At 37.8% G+C, this 15,634-nt stretch overlaps 1 protein-coding gene across 1 annotated transcript in view; it reads right to left on the reverse strand.

Annotated features, from left to right (window-relative positions):
- The window catches only part of LOC114620635 (solute carrier family 7 member 13-like), a 53,923-nt gene that overhangs the window by 24,955 nt on the left and 13,334 nt on the right, over nucleotides 1–15,634 (reverse strand). The window contains 1 exon segment of the mRNA XM_028766771.1: nucleotides 9,141–9,412. Coding sequence (XP_028622604.1) covers nucleotides 9,141–9,412 — 272 coding nt within the window.

Here is a 15,634-nt window from a genome sequence, read left to right on the forward strand (position 1 = left end):
GTTTGATTATTTTCCATCATCTTCTCCTCTTGGGTGTATTTGCTTCTTTTTGTTGTAGAGCTTTCAGGTGTGCTGTCAAGCTGCTAGTGTATGCTCTCTCCAATTTCTTTTTGGAGGCACTTTGAGCTATTAGCTTTCCTCTTAGCACTGATTTCACTGTGTCCCATACGTTTTGGTATGATGTACCTTCATCTTCATTAAATTCTAAAATTTTTTCTTCCTCCACCAAGTTATCATTGTGTAATGAGTTATTCAGCTTCCATATGTATGTAAGATTTCTGTTGTTTTTGTTGTTATTGAAGAGCAGCCTTGGTTTGTGGTAGTTTGGTAGTATGCATGGGATTATTTCAATATTTTTGTATCTTTTGAGTCTTGTTTTGTGACCAATTATATGGTCAATTTTGCAGAAGGTACCATGAGGTGCTGAGAAGAATGCATAATTTTTGTTTTAGGATGAATGTTCTATAGATACCTGTTATATACATTTGGTTCATAACTTCTGTTAATCTTATTGTGTCTCTGTTTAGTTTCTGTTTCCATGATCTGTCCATTGCTGAGAGTGTCGTGTTGAAGTCTGTTACTATTAATGTGTGAGATGCAATGTGTGCTTTGAGCTTTAGTAAAATATAGTGCTTTAGTATATATTTTAGAAAAATAAAGAGCTTTAGTATATATATGTGTGCCCTTGTATTTGGAGCATGGATGTTCAGAATTTAGAGTTCATCTTGGTAGATTTTTCCTTTGATGAGTATAAAGTGTCCTTCCTTATCTTTTCTGATAACTTTTGGTTGAAAGTTGATTTTATTCAATATTAGAATGGCTACTCCAGCTTGTTTCTTGGGACTATTTGCTTGGAAATTTTTTCCATCCATTTGCCTAAGAATTTCATAAAGTCATCGTTTTTAATAGCTGAGTAGTGTGTAAATGTACCACATTTTCTCTATCTACTGCTCTGTTGAGGGACATCAGGGTTGTTTCCAATTTCTGGCTATAAGGTTTCCATGAACATAGTGGAACATGTATCCTTGTTGGAGCATCTTTTTGGTATATGCTCAGGAGTGGTATAGTTGGATACATCCAATTTTCTGAGGAACTTTCAGATGGATTTCCAGAGTGGTTGTACCTGCTTGCAATCTCACCAACAATGGTAGAGTGTTCCTCTTTCTCCACATCCTTGCCAGCATGTCCTTTCACCTAAATTTTTGTTCTTAGCCATTCTGGGTGGTATGAGGTGGAATCTCAGGGTTGTTTTGATTGGCATTTTGCTGATAACTAAGGATTTCCAGCATTTCTTTAAGTGTGTCTCAGCCATTTGGTATTTTCAGAAGAGAATTCTTTGTTTAGCTCTGTATCCCATTTTTAAATAGAGTTATTTGATTCTCTGAAGTCTAACTTATTGTTTGTGTGTGTATGTGTGTGTGTGTGTGTTTTGTATATATTGGGTATTAACCCTCTATTGGATGTAGAGTTGTTAAATATCTTTTCCCAATATGTTGGTTGCCCTTTTGTCTTATTGACAATGTCTATTGCCTTACAAAAGTTTTGCAAGTTTTTCATGTCCTATTTGTTGAGTCTTGACCTCAAGAGCATTAAGCCATTAGTGTTTAGTTCAGGAAAATTTTCCCTGTGTCCATGTGTTCAAGGCTGTTCCCCACATTCTCTTCTATTAATTTCAGTGTATCTTGCTTTATTTGGAGGTCCTTTTATCCATTTGGCCTTGAGCTTTTTACAAGGAGGTTTGAATTTATAATAAGCCTTAATGGCACTAGAGTTTGGAAGATATCACCTTTCTAAACTATTTTATCTGCTTTCCTGTCAGTGACTCCAAGATATAACTTGTCATGTTCTGTCTGAGCCACTTCACTATCCCTTACCCCATGACATATTCTCTCCTCTCCCCTCCTCTCCCCTCCCCTCCCCTCCCCTCCTTTCCTCTCCTCTACCCCTAGTATCTGCAAGCCCTGCAACTGAAGCCCTGCCTAACTCTCTTTTATCCATCAATTTTAAATTAAGGCGCAAAGTTACATAACATCACTTGGTGTATATGAGGATTTTCTTGTCCCTGACGTGCTGAGATCTTGTGGTCCAGTGTCTAGTATTACCAAAGATAGCAATAGACCAAACAGTAAGCATAAGTGTCACACATGCAATATGCCAATACTGCTTGTCTTACTAAACTGAAATAACCTACTTATCCTTCCTGTTATGTTCTTGTTAAACCCTGAGGTTTTGAAACATCTCACAGGTGTGAGATCCTGTGGGCTGTATCCTTTTTTATTTTTTCCCCTTTATTAAACATAGATTCTTTTTTTTTTGTACAAGATAATCTGAATAAAGTTTTCCTTCTCCTCTTTCTAATTCTTCTTCACCTGTCTTTCATTAGAAAAGTATAGGATTCTCAGAGATAACAATAAAACAAAAATAAAATATACTGATATAAAAAGCAATCATATTAAAATTGGACAAGACAAACCAAAAGAAAAATGAGTCCCAAGAAGTCAAATGAATCAAAGACTCACTTGTTTACACATTTAGGAGTCCTATAAAAGTACAAAATTTAAAACTATAGTATATATACAGAGGATCTGGTGTAGACCTATGCAAGCTTTTGCATTCTGCTTCAGTTCTTGTGAGTTCATATGAGCTTTACTCAATTGTTTTAGTAGGCCTTGTTTTCCTTGTGTGCTCCATTGTCTCTGTTTTCTCCATACCTTCTGTGCCTCTTTTGAATATTCTTTGAGCTTCAAGGTCTCTCTGTCTGTGTAATGTCTGGCTCTGGATCTCTGTATTTGTTCCCACCTGTTGCAGTAGGAAGCCTCTCTGATGATTCTAGAATAAGGCAATCTATGATCTTTTCAGAATATCATTAGGAGTCTATGAGCTTTTCTGAATATCATTAGGAGTCATTATTGTTACTTTTTTAAAAAAAGATTGTGGTATTTGGTCTTCGTCCCCATGTCTCTGTACTATCTAGACTCTGGATCTTGGTCATCCAAGCGTTGTCACATAGAAGTTCCATCTCCTGAAGTAACCTTAAGTCAAATCAGACTTGTTTTGTTACTGCCATGTGGTTTGTGCTGCCATTACCCTAGCAGATTTTTGCAGGCAAGACAGAATGTAGATCAAAGGTTTTATAGTTGGTTTGGTCTTTGCTTTTCTTTTTAGGTTAGATGCTGAATACCTTTCCATGTCATAGACATTATAACATGTCTGTGAAGGTTTTAGTAGGCACCAGTGCAACCTCTTCAGGCTTAATGATTTCTGTGGATGTTGTTTTAATCAGTAAGGACTTGCTTTGTGGTGAGCAACCTACTGTCATGGCTAAAGCCTGGGTCATTTACAGATTTCCATTGAAACTCTTTGGCCAGCAACTCAATTAAATGAAACCTAGTCCACACACTGGAAACTTCATTGCTGACAAGAGATAGCCAATAGTGTTTCTGTCATCCTCAGTATTTGGATACTTCATTAGGATCACCTCTCTGCGTTTCAGAGATTTTCACTGCACAGTGTTTCCATACCACCACTTAAATGTTCCTTAAATGTTCTTCAATTATAGCTCTGTCTCTTCAAGAGACATCTCATGTCTCCTCTCCACAGTCCCTCCTGATAACTCCCATTCCCGTGCTCTCCTGCACTGCTTCCAGTCTACTCCCTTCAAATCTAATTTATCCTCCCATTGACATCAGTGTGTCCTCACTAGTCCTTTCCTTTATGTCTGACCTCTTTGGGTCTATGGACTGAAGCTTGGTTATCATTTACCTAAAAAAATAATACTGACATAAATGCCATACTTATCATTCTGAGTTTGAGTTATCTTACACAGGATGACTTTTTTCTGTTTCTATCCATTTGCCTGAAAATTTCATAATGTCATTTCTTTCTATGAGATGAATGGTATTCTATTGTATAATTGTACCATATTTTCTTTATCTGTTCTTTTGTTGAGGAAAATATAAGTTAGTTCTAATCTTTCACTATTATGGATAAAGCAGCAAGAGAACGTGATTGAACAAGTGTCCTTGTGGTAAGATGGTGTGTCCTTTGGTGTGTATGCCCAAAAGTGGTAGATCTGGATCTTGACATATATTGATTCCCATTATTCAGAGAATTTGTAATACTGATTTCGATAGGTGTTGTACAAGTTTGCACTCTTACTAGCAATGGAGGAGGAGTGTTTTTGTTTGTGCATTCCATCTCCACCATGATTTGTCACTTTTATCATTAATTTTAGGAATTCAGAAAGTAGTAAGATGAAATCTCAAAGTAAATCTAAATATATGTGATATTTCCATGCAAATGAAAACTAGGTTTGCATTTCTCTTATGGTTATGGAGGTTGAATATTTCTCAGCCATTTTGAGTTTTAGCTATTGAAAACTTCCTGTTTAAATTGGGTTATTTGATTTTTGGTATCGAGTTTCTTGATTTCATTTTATATTTTGGATATCAGTTTTCTTTCAGATGTGTAGTTGGTAAAATTCTTTTGCCACTATGTCGGCTGTTGCTTTGCCTGAAGGAGTTTTCTCTGTCTTGTACAAGTATTTTAATGTCTTGAGGCTCAATTTAATTGTTGATGTTAGTACCTGTGCTATTAGTAGTTTGTTTAGAAAGTCTCCTATACCAATGCATCCAAGACTATTCCTCATTTTCTCTTGTATCATTCAGTTTGTCTGAATTTATGTTCATATCTTTGATACATTTGGAGTTGAATTTTGTTCAGCATGATAGGTATGGATCTATTTACATTTTTCTACTTGTAGTCAACCAGTTTGATAAGCATCATTTGTTGAAGATCCTGTCTTGTACTTACTGTATATTTCTGACTTCTTTATCAAGAATCAGATGGACATACGTATGTGGATATATGTCTGCCCCGCCCCTCTCTCTCTCTCTCTCTTCCTCTCCACATGTTCCTGGCCAGCTTCTTCCCTTTGATCACTAGCTACAGCCTCCAACTCATTGGGAAGATGGCAGGAGTCCCCTAGCCTCCAGTCTCTGCCCATCCCTCAGCCCCAGAAAGGGCTCCTTCACAGCTAACAGCTGCCTTTCAGATGGTAGTGTCTGCCCTGACCCTTGTTCTAGGATCCTTTCCATTGGCTGAGAGATTCCTCTTTCCTTTTGAGACAGTTTCTTTCTTGCAACTGAGAACTCCAGGCTGGGCCAGAAGGAACTGCTCTCAGAAGCGCAGGCTCCAACCCAGCTTCCACATTTCTCCCCTCATGGGTCAAGTCTTTTCCACAGCCTTTGACTCCTTCTGGCTCTGACTGTCCTATCAAACTTTTATTCTTCTTCGTTTAAGCTTTTCTTCAAGGTTGATCTTTCTTCTCCTTTTCTACATTTAGGATTTACCAGCTAAGAAAAAAACAAATGGGGAATACAGGAGACGTCTCTGCTAGAGCACTCAAGCCACCACATGGCAGAGCAGGCCCGTCACCCACTGCATTTAAACCTGCCAAGGACAATAGAGAAGCACACCTGAGACCCTTAACCCAAGTTTTTAATGCTTGTTCTACCTATACGAATAAACTGAAACGATGTTTGTGCTTTTCAACCCAAGATTTTCTTGCTTCTTTATTTAAATGTTTCTTTTTCCCTCTAGCATTTGTGATATATGTCCAAGATTTTTCAATTTGATTCAGATTTCTTTGAGGTTCAAAAGTCTCCTAATATAGTTCCACAGGTCAAATCAACTATGCTGATCACCATTTTTCAATCCTTAATTAACAACCAGTTTCCTTTTACAGAAAAACTGTTGCTGCCTATCCCAGATACATAATTAACATGATGTTTTTCCTCCTCAGTCATCCAAAGCAGACTCAAAGGTGCCTTCCAAGACTAAATTTCCCCAAACACCTTTGCTTTTCTAGGATCATGTTGGCAGATCATGATGTGCTCCCAAGTAGCTTAATGCTTGCTACCCACCCATTGTGGACATCCCCCTGCTGAGGTTCTGCTCCCCTCTTGAGATTACATTACAGATTACCTAAACAAAGTAAAAGGACAGTGCTGCTGCCACAAATCCAGTGGAGACAATGCCATCTCCTGGAACCTGCTTGGGACAACAAGCTGCCTTCTTCCAGACACCTAATCAGACTGAAGACTCCTGAGACACACACTGAGATCCAGAGACATTCGCTGAGTCCTACATCAGACAGACTTAGATCTTCCAGCTACAGATGAATTCTCTTGCCAAAGTCAAATGGCTACTGAACTTGGAGAAAATTACATATTAGTAAGGAAAACATAATGTTTATCTAGATTAATCAGATGTTATTACCATCAAACTATACAACCCGTAAAACAATTAATTGGTTCATTGATTCCTTGCCTTCCCAACCACCACCCTCATCCCTCCTTAGTCTGTGACTTAATTGTGCTACCCCCTACAGCCTGTGTAGTGTTTTCTCTTGACTTCCACCTCCTCCAAAATTTTCAATACAAATGACACAGTCACTCCAGTGATGCTTTTTTTTTTTTTTAAAGTAAATGCAGAATAGTAGGACTGTGAAAGGACTGCATGGTTTGTCATCAAGCACTGGCTAAAGATGGCTGGAGACTCAGAAGATTGGAGACCTCACAGGTTTCCCTGCAAGGGACAGTATACATTTCACCATGCTCCCAGACTCCAGGCTCCTGACATGAGGCTGAAGACCTCCATATATCTGTGCCTTTCTGGTACAAAGGACAATGCCCCTATTAGCCCCTCCACAGGTAGAGGGCATGACTACAGGCCACAGAGCCTCAAAACATCTTCTTTTTCATAAGATACCTAAAGGGCAGAAGACATAGCCAATTAAGCATTCCTTTCCAGACCCTCCTATTTGCTAAAGGGATTTAACCTCAGGCCCACCCTGAGAACATAGACTACAGCTTCATCCACTTTCTGCCATGACAATAAATGTTTTAAGATCATGGACTACCTCTCATCATTGGGGTCCACTGTGCGGAACTGTGGAGAAGACCTTCAACTACTGAGTTACCACCTAACCTCCCACTGAAGACCCCTCTACATTCCAGCCACGGAGGCCTGCCAACTCAAGCAAGCAACTGGAACCAGCCAAGGCTCAGCTCTCTGCCTGGTGCCCTGTGGAGTGCACACAGTTGAAAACCTGCTCTTCTGCCGCCTGATCCAAGGCCCTAGCCCCTTGGGGCAGCAGACATGTGGGACCCAAATTCATGCATGCCACAGCCCCACAACTGCTGGAGGATGTGGACATTCATTCCTCCAGTGTCCAGCCTCTCCACATTTGAAGCAGATTCCTTTTGTTTTTGCTGCTGCTACAAATGCCTGTATCATGGATTCAATCTGGTGTGATGGAGTTCCTATATCGTGGGTTGTCACAATCCACCTATCATGATGCTCTTCCTGGAGACCCTGGAAAGCTAGTCTGGACTCAGAAGTCATACATTGCCAAATAATGGTTTTAAGAAGGAGGTCCCTAGCTGTGGAGTTGGAAATTTTTCTTTCTAAGCTCATTTTAGTTCTGAGAATAAAATCAGATAGGGAATTCTCTGGGCTTCTGATGGAGAGAAAGCAGGGAGGAGGCAGGGTCTTGTGATGCCAAGGGTGGAGTGACCCTATCCCAAGCTTGGGTTGCACAGAGGTGGACCTGCTTATAGTACCCTGCTGGCTGAGTTGCCTGGTATGATCCAGTAGAAAAGTCTTCCTGAACAGAGTTCATTAAAATCTCATGGGATCTCATCACCTCTGTCCCGGTTTTGTCTGCCTTGTTGACGGCATTCGTCATGAAATAAGGCTTCCTACTCTAGAAACATTTGGGCAGGGAGGGTAGAATGGCAAATCTCTCTCCATTCTTGGTGGGTGTTTACGTTGGCAATATGGCTCTGTAGGAGAGATTTTGTTCATGGTGCATGAATATCATCTTCCTTCACTGCTTGCCTGAGTTCTTTTAAGTCTGAGGCTTGGAATGGGTACCAGTTAAGTGGTTTAGTTCCAGTGGGGTTGATATTAACCAGGAATGCTCAAGCATTTTGGGTTTCAAGTTCTGTATCAGACTCCTGAGTCGCATGGGAGACAGGGTTAGTTTTTGCAAGAGAGTCCTGAAAATTGCAAAGTTGTTGGGTGGTAGATGGTTGGGTGTAAGGGACTATGGAGTTTGGCAGGGTTCTTTCTATGAGTTTTGAAGGTCTTTCACTTTTGTGGCTTGGAGAACTGGGAGGCTCTCCCTGGTTGGATGGGAGTTGGTGGAGTAAGGAGAGAGGCAGGTGAGATCTCCTTTGGTATTTTAATGGAGCCTTAGATTTGGTTGAGGGAGGAAGTGGCAAGAGGAGCAGATAGTTTGTTTAGTGTTTCCTCTCAGGCATAAGGAGGCAGAGGTAGGTAGATAGATTTTATTTCCCTTATTAGTTTGGTAAGGGCTGTGAGGTCTGAAATATGGTGATTTGGGAGACCTTGTTCTTTGCGTTTATTTGACTGAGGAGTCAGGAGCTGCATTGTTCTCAGTCTGTCCTATTTTAGATGGCCCAATACATTGCTGAATTGCGGCTAAGATCAGCAAAAAGTCAGAAGACCGTGTTTTTCCTTCTTTGGTATCTCTGTTGTTGATGAGAGAAGCTACTCTGCTCCATGAGTCTGGGCTGTAAATATTGTCATTGGCCATGCATGGTGCTATCTGAAGGACTTCCTCCCAAAACAAGGAGACTTGTTTTTTGGCTATTTTTATTCCATGGGATTTTAGTAGGGCACATATTTCCCTGGCCTGGAGTGATTTTTATGTGATGTTGAGTTGCCTATGACAGAAAAGAGGAGAAATGATTTGTCCAATGGGAAAATTCCCTTAGCTTATTGGCTTTGGGGGATTCCACAGAGATCCAAAACATTAAGCCTTCCTGCAGATTTAAGAATTGGCAGCCACCTTGTGGCTTTTAAGTGGCTGCTGCATTACCTGGTTTTCTTTTTGTTTTAAAGAGAGTCTAGATAGAGAGTCTTTGCCAACTCCTGTTGAGACCTATTGGGATTTAAACAGAGACCAGGGGGACCTTCAGCCAGCACCAGAGAGTAGCTCTGGCCAGGAAGCTTTAGTTGCCCCTTTAGCTTATCTAAATCCATGAGATGGCACTGACTGAAAGCACAGCAGGAAAGGACAGGTTGTTTGTCTCCAGAGTTGGAGGGCTCACCTTCTAGTGATATCAGTTTCTGCAGCTGTGTTGCTGTTTGAGCCCCATGTGGGTCCTGGTGCCAAAAGGCTTTCCATGAAGATCTCTGGCCTGGCTGGGTATGGGGTTTGGGCCAAGGGGATAGAGTGTAAGCAGGGAGGGGCAATCATCTCCGTTGCCTCCGATGCTGCCTCTACCTGTGTCTCTCCTGTCGCCACCCAGTTGTTCCCAGGTGCTGCACCTGTCCCTGTGCTCTGAGCCAGTCTGGGATGAGCCAGTGAGAAACTGACTAACTAGCAAGAAGCATGGGAAGTGTCCTGAGGGCACTTCGCGAGAGCAGATCTCTTCTCAAGTTGTAGTGTTACAGCTCTTGCGACAGAAACTCTAGGACAACCAGATGATTCTCGCACATCTTTACTTCTCCCAAATAGGATTCTTATATACAGTTTTAGAGTGGGTTAGAGTCTGGCAGCAGATAACTTCTATTGGCTTGGTCTGAGAGCTTGGAGATACCTCATCTACATGCCACTATACCTATGTGACTGATGGCCATAGACCTCTCTGTGGGAGAGGCTGTGGAGGGCTGAAGCTAAGTGAGAGGAACCAGGAAGCTCAGGAGCACCATCAAACTCCTACCATCCCTTTAGGTTCTCCAGGGTTCAAAGTAGGCTCAACTGCATACCCTACTGCCTCTCACAGCCTACCACCCTACACCTTTACGCTAATATCATGTAGTTTTTATTGCTATAGCTCTATTCTACAACTTGAAACCAACATTTCTTTTCTTGTTCGAGATTGTTTTAGATTGACATTTCAAGATCTGTTAAAACTTGAGTTGGAATTTTGTTAGGTATTGAATTGAATCTGTAGATTGTTTTTGGCAGGATGGCCATTTTTACTATGTGAATCTTACTGATCCATGAGCATGAAACATTTTTTTAAATCTTCTGCTCTTTCTTTTTCTTTTTCTCTTTCTTTCAAAAGACATTAAATTTTAAATCATGTAAGTTTTTTTTTTTTTTTTACTTTTTTCAATATGGTTACTTTAAAAATACATATTATTTACTGATGAGTGATTCGGGGCTTTCTTCCTCAGGAGAGGAAGAAGAAAATCATGCCTAATCTCTACACTATTTATTATGATGTCCAATGAAGCAAGATAAGAATTTTCTAAATGTTCATAGAAGATGTAAGATATTTATTTACATTTTATTATCTACAGAAATTCCAACTATTTCACACACACATAAAAATGCTTCTAAATACCTACACAAGCTTTAAAAGATTTCCAGAAAAAACATTAATACATACAGATCAATTATATTCTATATATTGTAATCAATTATATTCCATATATTACATTTTATAATCAATTATATATTATATATAATATAAAAGATATCCTAATGTATAAAAGATCAGTAATATTTTATATCATAATTAGCACATGAGAATTAAACCTTACAGTGGTGCAGAAATAGTAGGTATTATTTTGACCAAGGTTATGATAGAGCTCTATGATGACACCTGTAGAAAAAGAAATATAAAATAAAATAAAATAAATATCAATTCACTCTGTTCATGGATTCCAACAATCAGTATTTTAAGATCTCCCAAGATTTGCCTATAGTACAATGTAATTATATCAAAATTTCCAGGGAAAATGTTGCATTCACTTTATCCAAAGGGTTCTAAAATTGATACTGAAATGGAAAGGAATTTGAATAGTCAAAACTGATACTAATTTGAACATTTTTTATTATTATTTTATTTATTTACATTCCAAATTTTTCTACCTTTTCAGTCTCCTGTCTACAGGCACCCACGCCACCCTCCCACCCCTTTGTGTTTAAGAGGGTGCTCTCCCACCCACCCACTTATCCACTCCGGTCTCACCCCTCTAGTATCCCCCTCCATTAGGGCAACAAGTGTCCACAGGACCAATAGCCTCTCCTCCCACTGATGCCAGATAAGTCAGTCTTCTGCTACATATGTAGCAAGAGCCATGGGCACATTCATGTATACTCTTTGATTGTTGGTTTGTTCCCTGAGACCCCTGAGGGGTTCGGTTAGTTGATATTGTTGTTCTTCCTATGGGGTTGCAATCCCCTTCAGCTCCTAACTCTTCTATTGGGGTCCCAAGGCTCAGTTCAATATGAATATCTGCATCTGTCTTATTCAGGTGCTGGCAGAGCCTCTCAGAGAATATCAGTAAATACAAAGTCATCATCTAACATTTTGTGGTATCCTCCATAAGATTGAGGAAATTTATATTTCTCCTTTACAGAGTTTTAAAAAATTATGAATAAGGGAAGAATTTGTATTAATTGTGTTTCATCAAATAGATATTATTTATTTATTTATTTTGTAGTTCTAGTAAGAAGAATTGTATGGTTTGGTTCATTTAAAATTTATATTTCTTCTGTAAATATCATATAGTCAGAGGGATAGATAAATAAATGATAGATAGATAGATAGATAGATAGATAGATAGCATATAACAGAACAGGCTAGCAATTATAGAAAAGAAATGAAAAGAAATTTATCAAAAGAGCTCAGCCTTTCCTCTCTTTTAGGCTTTGGTATAAAAGATAAATCATAGTTCTTTAGTTTATTTAATGTTCTGTAATAAACTACCCCTTTTACACAGCAGTGACTTTCAGGGAAAGAATTTTAGAATGACTGTCCATTCCATTTCCTTAATAGATGTTTTTGCACTTACAGAATCATTTTTTTTCAGAACTCAAATGAATGCCCTAGAGGAGAATTTTGCGGTGTAGAAGAATAAGCCTCCAATCAATGTATCATTTATATTATTTCTCCAAGGGGAACAAAAATCTTCTCCTCTGTAGTTAAAGGGCCTTTTCCCTGGGAGAACGAAGAACTTGTACACATAAAAACTCCTAAGCCTACTGCCCCGGGAGTAGTGGGAAACACAGAAATTGGAAATACTTTACCCTGAGATTTGTAGTCTCTAGTGCATTTCACCAAGTCTGACTTAAACAAAACAATTTCCTACATAAATTACTGTTTCCCAGAATGTTTTAGTAAGAGTAGTAGGATCCTCTTCCCTTCACCTGGGCCTGGTAACATCTTGATTTTATTTGTTACTATTTTATTTGGAACTTCATGTCGGTTCTTGAATGCTTATGAGTGACATCAATCTGTAGTTGCAAATAAATGCTATATATTCTGCCAATTTGCTGACTTCTGGTATTCTATTAGTGTGCAGATTCTGTTGATTTATCCATATATACAATAATGGTTGTAAAATGGAGTATTTTTATTATGGGTCTTCATTAAAAAAAAAGATATATTATTTGAGTCTATTGGGAAGTTCGTGCTTCCATAATTTCTTTCTTTGGAGGTTTGCCTTTTGTTTGTAGGAGAACTACATTTTTGTAATTTTTGTGAGTTAATTTTGTATCCAGCTACTTTGTTGAAAGTGTTCATCAGATATCAGAATTCTCTGGTGGAAATTTTATGATTACTTATTTATAGTATCACATCACCTGGAAATAACGATATTTTGACAATCCCCACTTCTGCCTCCCCATGCTTTTGTGTACCCTTAGTCTTCTTGTGTTGTCTTATTGTTCTAGCTAAAACTTTAAATATTACATTGAATAGTGATTGACAGAATGGACATCCTTGTCTTGCTCTTGATTTTAATGGAATTGCTTTGTGTTTCTCTCCATTTAATTTGATGTTGACCATTGTCTTGCTGTAGGTTTCCTTTATGATGTTTAGGTATGTCCCTTTTATCCCCAATCTCCTCAGGACTTTTATCATGAAGGAATGTTAAACTTTTTTCACACCTTTCCTGTACCTATGGAGATAATCACGTGCTTTTATCTTTACATTTTTTATGTAGTCGATTACATTTATTGGTTTTCATACATAAGACCATCCCTGTATTTCTGGGATGAAGTTTAGTTGATCATGATGGATGAAATTTTTGATGTGTTCTTGGAATTGGTTTGGAAGTATTTTCTTGAGTATTTTTTGCATTTGTGTTCATAAAAGAATTGGTCAGTAACTCTCCTTCTCTGTTGATTCTTTGTCTTATTTGGTTGTCAGGATAACTGTGGCCTCAGAAATGAATTGGTCTATGTTTCTCTTTTGTGGAATATTGGAAGATTATTGGTGCTACCTTTTTTAAAAATTATAATCATGAGAACTCCATAAATAAATGATATAAACCATCAAAAACAAAGAAATGGAAAAACAGTCACACATATTTTGTGGGGTAACCTCTTGTAAACTATATGACAATTGTCTATGCATGCTTAATTGTTGACTGTCAAAACAGCAGAGAGCTGAGTACTGGGTTTTTCTTCTAGTACTGTGTATAGGGTAGGATTTGTAGATAACTATTGCTTAAATTTGGTTTTATCATGGTGACTTGGGGTTTTGTTGTTGTAAACAGACATCTAGACCAAGGTAATTCTTATAAGAACAAAACTTAATTGGGGCTGGCTTACAGGTTCAGAGGTTCAGTCCATTATCATCAAGGTGGAAACATGGCAGCATCCAGGCAGGCAGAGTTTACATCTTCATTATAAGGCTGCTAGGAGAATACTGATTTCCAGGCAGCTAGGATGAAAGTCTTAAAGCCCATGCCCACAGTGACACAACTATTCCAACAAGGCTACACCTTTAAATAATGCCATTCCCTGGGCCAAACATATTCAAACCATGATACTTGGGGTACCTTATTTTCTCCATCTATGGTAGTTAAAGGTTTTGCTGGGTCTATTAGTCTGGGCTGACATGTGTTCTCTCTTAGGGTATATAGCATGTATGTCCAGGACATTCTTGTATTTAGCCTGTTCAGTGAGAAGTTAGGTGTAATTCCAATAGGTCTGACTTTATGTGTTACTTGATCTTTTTTCCTTGCAGTATTTAATATTCTTTTCTTGTTTTGTATGTTTAGTGTTTTGATTATTATGAGCCTAGAAGACTTTATTATCTATAACAATCTATTTGTCATTCTGTATTCTTCTTGTACCTTCTTAGGCATCTCTGTTTTTAAGTTAAAAAAATTTTCTGTGATTTTTTGACAATATTTTTTGGGCCTATATGCTGTTTTCTATCTCATTCTTTCAATCTTAATATTCCTAGATCTGGTTTTTTCATGACCCAGACTTTATAAATGTTTTGCATCTCAAAATAATTTTAAGCCAGTATTTGTCTGACTGGATTATTTCTGAATGTAAAGGAAATCTCTAGAGCCTGTATGGCTTATGACTTTCAAGAGGTAGAATCCAGATATTTTTTTTTACTTTCATATTATTTTATACATATAAGTTTTTGTTGGCATGTATATTTACATTACATGTGTAAATATTAATGATTGTTATCTTGAGAGCTTAAAAGAGTGGTGTTGAAGTCACCAGACTAGAGTTACAAACAGACTTACAGATGTTTGTGAACTGTCATATTGCCCAACTTCAATGTAATTGTTTTTTTTTAAATCTTTTTGTATTGTATTTGGTTATATGTTTAAAGGAATGAATGAAACATAGCCACTAGGGTAAAGGTTAACAGCTGTGCTATTGCTTAGACTTGCTAGGGGATGTAAAGTCAATTTTTTTTCAGTAGTGTAATACTGGGTACATCAACCATTCTAGGAGAGGTTGCATGTTCAGAAGTAGTTTACCAACACATTATAGTCTCCACAGTTTTGTTGGTGTATGCTATTTGCACTTGATTTAACATTAGGAATGACTTAAAAACTAAAATAATTTTTCTGGTTGTCTGGATTTCTTTTTTCTCTTTTTTTTGAAAGACGAGTTTGTTTGTTAACCATGTTAGTAATGATGGATTCATTTCTATTTCTTCTTTGTGATTATATTTCTCCCATGAAGTGTATCCTTTATGGTGGTGTCAGGCTACAGATAGTCTTTCTTGATCAGCTACATATAGTATTCTTTTAAGTACATTCCCCACAGATTGATGATTTGTCTTGAAATGTCCTTATTGCCCCCATTAGTTTTAAAAGATAGTTTTGGTGGATATATCAAACTTGCTTAGCTGTTATTTACTTTCAAACAAAACTTGTTTTGTTGTATAACCCCACCCTTTTCTTTTAAATAATATTTACTTCTCTCCCTTGTGTCTCCTTCATTACCTTCATTATCTTCTTTTCTACTATCAGGAGTTATGTTCATTCAGAGTTTGAAATATAACATCTTATGCTTTCAAAACATGTAGTGTTTCTGATGAGTGATCTAAAATAATTTGATGTGAATGGGTTTTCAAAATCCAGTATTATATTATATGTTACAAAAAGATGTGGATTTTCTTTTGAACATCTCTATCACTCCTAATATTTGTCCTTTTTCCATTCTAAGAAGTATATTTCTGGTGCTTCCTCACCTACAACTTAGCAATTTATATGTAACTCTAACAAGTATCTTAGTGTAATATCTTAACAAGATCATGGTTTGGAATGTATAATTACAAAGTAGAACATGATGGTGATTTTATGATTTTTGGTGTCTCTTTAAAGA

Source organism: Grammomys surdaster, unplaced genomic scaffold, assembly GCF_004785775.1.
Source record: "Grammomys surdaster isolate TR1022 unplaced genomic scaffold, NIH_TR_1.0 63, whole genome shotgun sequence".
Taxonomy (NCBI): Eukaryota; Metazoa; Chordata; class Mammalia; order Rodentia; family Muridae; genus Grammomys; species Grammomys surdaster.